Source organism: Crocuta crocuta, unplaced genomic scaffold (genome assembly GCF_008692635.1).
Source record: "Crocuta crocuta isolate KB4526 unplaced genomic scaffold, BGI_CrCroc_1.0 scaffold113, whole genome shotgun sequence".
NCBI classification, from domain to species: domain Eukaryota; kingdom Metazoa; phylum Chordata; class Mammalia; order Carnivora; family Hyaenidae; genus Crocuta; species Crocuta crocuta.
In genome coordinates this window covers 4179115-4184827 of record NW_027530368.1, presented here as the reverse complement: position 1 = coordinate 4184827, position 5713 = coordinate 4179115, and the positions used below count along the sequence as shown (strand labels likewise).

The window sequence follows — 5713 nt, the reverse complement described above, 5'->3', positions numbered from 1 at the left end:
GCAGGAGGTGAGACAGAGGGGCTAGGCAGAGGGCTGTAGAAGACAGACCTGGGCCATGGAGTTTGCTGAGTGAAGGGGAGCGAGAAGGAGCATGGATGCTGGCCCAGCTCTAAAGGAGACTCATTGCCATGCTGGCCCCTGAGCTGAACCAGTTGCTCCTATCTCAGAGAAGAAGGGACTCAGACCTCAGGGGGCATGGATGGAGAGAGCAATGGGAACACAGGCTGGACAGGGTCTCTAAGAGCCGAGCTCTTCCCACCGAGAACACGGCCCCCTAAGCAGGCAACTGGGAATTCTGGGGGATCAAGTGGAAAAGCCCTGAACATCAGTATCAGGAAAACCACTTGGGTGGTCTGAAGCAACTTGCATATGATAAAACTGAGGCTTCTCGGAAGGGAAAGGGAACCTCAAGGTTCTGATCATCTTATTAAGGCAGTTTGGACTTTTAAATCCTCTCTGCCCTCCTCTCCTTTTCCAAGATCTCCCTTCCTCTCCAACTGCTTCTGTGGGGTCAGAGGATTCCCAGCCAAAGCAGATGAACAACAGGATGCCTCTGAGAGCCAGAAAAGTGAAGGTGCAGAGTCACCCTGGAATACGGAAGAAAGAAAGGCATTTCCTCTAGTTCAACAAGCATCGGAGCTCAACGTGCAAGCTTGGGACCGGTCCCGTCATGGTTCTGATGGGATGTAGGGCCGTTTGCAGATGAAAAGGAACTTATTATCACAGGAGGCATCATTCCATGACTGAAGAGAGGACATCTTTATATTGGCACAGTGTTCATTGTTCCCGGCATTATTGGGCTCACCTGGAATCCAGAACCTACCAAAGGAAAAAAACAAAGAAAAACTTATATCCAATGAAGAAATGAGTGACTTCAATCCCAGCTTTGGTCCTGAGTGATAGTATCACAAGTTTTTGTACCCACGCCTGAGAGGAAGGGGACTGGTGAAAAGTCAACCTCAAAGCCTTAAGTCACTCTCCCAACTTAGGGCCAAGCCAGCCCACCGCTCTCAAGGCCCTACACAAACCCACACCGCAAAGACAGAGACGTAGAACAGGGGTCCTGCTGAGAATGGGCAGAAGGCCATGACACCAAACCTGAGACAACATGGAGAAGCCACAGATTTGTCCCTAGTCCCACAGGAAATTAGTGGCAGAGGTGAGCTAACTCTCGGTTCAGTGATCCTACTGCCTGAGGACAGAACCACCGTCACTCTGTCCTGCAGGCTCTGGTCCTGGCCAAGGAAAGTCAGGCTGAGAAGGAGGCTCTGGGGCTTACCTTGCACTCTGGACCTTGTTGAATGGAGTATCGTCTGCCCAGTACCAGTCCCCCTCACTCCCGGCTTTGGTCAGGCCAATCCAGTAGGAAAGTCCACCTGCCATTTTGTACAGAAACTCCTGTAGGGAAAGAGAAAGAGGGAGGCACCTGCCACAATGCACAGGTAGAACATCTGTCTCTCTGGGTGTTCTTCACCTGTCCTCAGTGACAGCCCCACAGACACACCACACACACTGACCTCTCTCAAGCCCCTTTCTGTCCCTGCCCAGAGTCCATCTTCCAAAGTCTGATTTGTCTTTGTCCCACAACTAACAGACTCAGATCTCAAGGTCTCAGGCCTTTCTGCCCCTCAGGAAGCAGATGCTGGAGTACAAGAAAGACTCAGCTAACCCCCAGAGCAGGGACCCCAGGAGAAGGGCCCAGATACTAATAACTGAAATGGAGTGAGCACTTAGTATGTGCAAGGCACCATGCACGTATATGCATCTAGTCAGCTGTTCTCTGAAGCAGGTACTATTATCATGTGTGTGTCATTGATCAATAGGCTGATCTAATGAAGCTCAATAACTACCCAGGGCTCTGGGACTAGTTAGGAGCAGGGTTAGGGCTCTCAACTCCAGAGCACACACTCTTACCTGCTCTACTAGTCCACCTCCCAGATGAGAGGGGCTTGTTCAATATTCTGCTCACTAGGTAGGAAATTCTTGGGTTCCGTAGTGTTATTACGGCTATTAAATGTTTTTGTTTTCTGGGCATATGGAAAGATTTTACCTCCCTCCCCTCCCTGAAGCTGGGACCACTGCATCATTTGCTTTGGCCAATGAAATGTGAGCAAAAGTGAGACCTGTTATTGCCAGGCAGAAGCTTAAGAGCCAACATACCATTTGCCATGTTCTCCTTCCCTGCTTCAGCAACTGTGGACACATACAGTGAGATGGAGTCTCCTTTGGCCAAGGTCCCTGAGTGATCACATGGGCAGAACCCCTTGCAGGCCCTTGCTGGACATGTAGTGCAACTGAGAAGTAATCCTTCATTGTTGGGTCACTGGTATTGGGGATTTTTGTCACTGCATCATAATCTTGCTCATCCTTCCTGATATAGCTATTAATACACCCCCTTCCTAGAGCCCATTGGAACAGCACTTACCTGTTCACTCTCTGAGGTCACTGAGGTCAGGTGTGAATCCCTGGACATACAGAACTGCTGGGCACTGTACCAGGTCTTTGGGACTTTGGAAAAGTAATAAAAGTTCCCCTTGAAGTACTTCCAGCCTTGAGAAACCATCTGCAGAATGTCATCTGGAGAACAAGGGTGAAAGGGGAACACTGGGGTTCCTGTTCCCTCTGGGTGTTGGCTGGGATTGGTTCTCAAGTAGGATCCCCAAGACAGCAGTAAATGGGGATAGTGTCTCACATGCTGAAGGTCTGGCTGAGAGTAGTAGAGTCTCTGGGCTCAGATAGGGGAGAGTTAGAGATATTGATCAAGAATCGGTCCCTCCCACTAAGAGGACACAATTCTCTGTTGGCCATCACAAGTGGCTGAGCCCCTGGGCTCCAGGGATGGAACTTAATGGATAAATGGCCAGGACAGAGAGACTCCCTAGTGCCTTTATATTCTGTGCCTTGGGGTGAGATCCTATGCTGGTCCCTGGTCCCTTTTCTCTTGAACAGCCCCTAAGTCCTCGGAGCCCACTGCTGAGCCCTCGTTTCTTAAGTTTCCAACCATGCCTGCCTGGCTCCTCATCCCCTTCCCTCCACATGTGCCAGCCCAACACCTCATGCCTGTGGCTCCACAGGCCACTGGTCAGCTTGCAATGTTCTTTTCTGAATCACTTACTTTGCTGTTTGAGCAACTTGCTGATATTCTCCAAACTGGTCTGGAGTCCCCGGACCTTGACATTTAAAGAACTGGCTTTATCCAAATTTCTTTTTAACTCTGGAATTTGGGTATTTAAGTCATTGACCGCCTCCCAACTGCTTGTTAACATCTGGATCCGTGCATTGGCTTCCTTCACGCCGGTTTCCAACTTCCAGATCTGAGAACGCACATGATCCAGGCTGGCATTCACCTTCTGGACCTGAATGCCCGCTGCCTCCATGCCTCCTCTATTCCTCTTAATCTCAGAGTCCAGAGCGCTGATGTTGTCCACACGGCCTTTCAGCAACTGAGCATTGGTCTTTACATCTGATATTGTACGCATAAACCAGGGATCTGAATTTGAAAAAGTTAAGAGGTCAGGGAAAGGGAACTCCTAGGAACCGGGAGTGCTGTCAGGGTGATAAAAGGAAGGGAAAGGAAGGGATAGGCTTAAGCTATGCAGAGAACTGTTGCTCTCCTTTCATTCATAATGTATTCATTCAACAAACATGTGATGGGCACCTAGTTCTTGCTGGGAGCTCTTGCAGATGCAGGTAACGCACAGATTGATAAAACACAGGCCGTCTATTGGAGGACCTCATAGGCAAGCAGAAGCAGGGATTAGCACCCAGTCCTAAATTTGCTTTGCATGTTCAGGGCACATTTGATAAAAGGATGCCCTCAGTTACTTCCCTGTTGCATTCCTAGGGGCTCCATCACTTAATTCCCAGCTCCTCCTTTCAGAGGCTTCTACAGTGGCATCCACTAGGGCAGCACCTTCCCACATCTACCCACAGGCCTTTTGTGGCCATGATGGGGGCCAGGCATGCAGGATTCCAATCTGGAAGTGACTTCTCCAGAGAATATGGAAAGAAGGAATTACAAAACCGTTTCTCCCCTTCCCTTACCCCACCCACCATGACACTGCTGAGGTTACAGGCTCAGGTGGGGGAGAGGAGACCAAAAACAAACCAAGAGGAAACTCTACTCAGAGACTCCAAGTCTGAGACCAAATATGTCCCAATGCTTTGAAGGGAGAAGACAGATGTTGACCCCGCCCTGCTTTCTGGAGACCTGATGGGAGGAAAAAGGCTCTGCTAGCAGAGAACATGAGGGGCTAGGCAGAGCAGAAGAGAAGGAAAGATAAGTCACACAAACAGTGAACAAGTAGGATGTCTCCCTTGACATGACCTCAGCAGGAACGGGAAGAAGAATGAAAGAAGTGTGAAGGGGTCCTCGTGAGAGTGGTGAACCAGGAGACCTGTTGGCTCATTGGCAGACTCTCCACCTAGTCGGTTGGGGCTGAATGCAGTTGGAAGTCCTTCTTTTGTGGGGTCAGGAAACATTTTGTTCACTGTTAGCAGCTTCCCACAAGGCTCTATACAAAAAGAGCTACACAGCTTGGGGGGTGGGGGAGGGTGGGGATGATATGGGATAAAGAAATGGATGAATGTTTCCTCGGGACAAAGGAGCATATCCTTGAGCCCAAGCATGCAAGTGCTGATCTCAATCTGGAAAACCTCCTTGGGATTGGGAAGCAGAGAGCAGCAGCTCATCTTACTGGGAACAGGGGACCCTGAAACTACACCCAGGAAGAGGGGAAATGAGACAAATGGAAAAGCCAGAGGTGGGAGATACAACTGGCCAGCGGGTCTGGACGTTGAGGGAGCCAGCTGACCATGGAGAAGGACCAGGCTTGGATGATAGATAGAATGTGAGGACTTACAGAGAGCTGCCTGCAGCAAGATGGTGGTGGCCAGGCCCAGCGTCAGGATGATGACTGCAGCCCGGATTGTGAGAGATTTCCTCGGAACCAGAGAAAGACCCGTCTTGGGAGGAGGCTCTGCCAGAAGAAGAAAACATGCGTTGAAGGACCCACCAACAGCACACCGTAGAGCACCAAGTAGATTCTGAGTGGAGGCTGGTGCTTGCCTCGGGGCCAGAGGGAGATGTTCTGTTTATCTACACTGAAGTGCACATCCGGGACCTCGCTCTCAGCAGCCTTCATCCTGCACACTCACACCTGCAGCACGGGTACCTTCTGGCTGGCTGTCTCCCGAAGGGCGTTTTATCTAGAAAAAATGGGAAGTGAGTCCCACAGGAGGTCGTCATGTCACCCCAAAGTTCCCCATTCTGGCTTAGACACTTTGCCTGGCCTCAGCCGCAGTTCAGTCCTCTCCACAAAGGTCTGAGCTCTCAGGGAGAAGCCACTCATCTTCTCCCAGGGGCCTGTTGCATGGACACTTTAACCATATTGTCCCAACACTACTCTATTTCTCTTAGAAGATTCCCCTCATCCATCATCCATCCAAGCAGGTGTTCATCCCACAAATACATATGGCGTACCTCCTAGGTACCAGGCACTGTACAGGGACTGGGCCACAAAAATGACTAACTCACAGTCTGTACTCTAGAGGCTTATAATCTGGTAGGAAAGACAGACCTGAGCAAATAAATTACAATACAGTGTTATGAGCATAACAATAGAAGAATGTGTACTGTCCAAAGGAAGTACAAAGAATGGAATAATGGTAAAAGCTCCAGGTAGAAGGATCAGCATACTCAGAAGTATGGGAG

At 49.9% G+C, this 5713-nt stretch overlaps 1 protein-coding gene across 1 annotated transcript; it reads right to left on the bottom strand.

The window, feature by feature from the left end:
• Positions 1-668: 668 nt before the first annotated feature.
• CD207 (CD207 molecule) lies at positions 669-5144 on the bottom strand. Its single transcript, XM_077766194.1, has 6 exons — positions 5069-5144; positions 4863-4979; positions 3116-3490; positions 2426-2577; positions 1280-1398; positions 669-819 (listed from the first exon to the last, which is right to left on the bottom strand). The coding sequence occupies exons 1-6, from the start codon at positions 5142-5144 to the stop codon at positions 669-671; spliced, it is 990 nt and encodes a 329-aa protein (XP_077622320.1).
• Between the last annotated feature and the right edge of the window lie 569 nt (positions 5145-5713).

What these genes read in the sequence shown, in the direction of transcription:
- CD207 (XM_077766194.1), bottom strand. Translation starts at nt 5,144, where the DNA reads ATGAAGGCTGCTGAGAGCGAGGTCCCGGATGTGCACTTCAGTGTAGAT. An exon ending in CTTGCTGCAGGCAGCTCTCT is followed by an intron (nt 3,491 to 4,862) that starts GTAAGTCCTCAC and finishes TTTCAAATTCAG; the next exon opens with ATCCCTGGTTTATGCGTACA. An exon ending in TGACCTCAGAGAGTGAACAG is followed by an intron (nt 1,399 to 2,425) that starts GTAAGTGCTGTT and finishes CTTTCCCTACAG; the next exon opens with GAGTTTCTGTACAAAATGGC.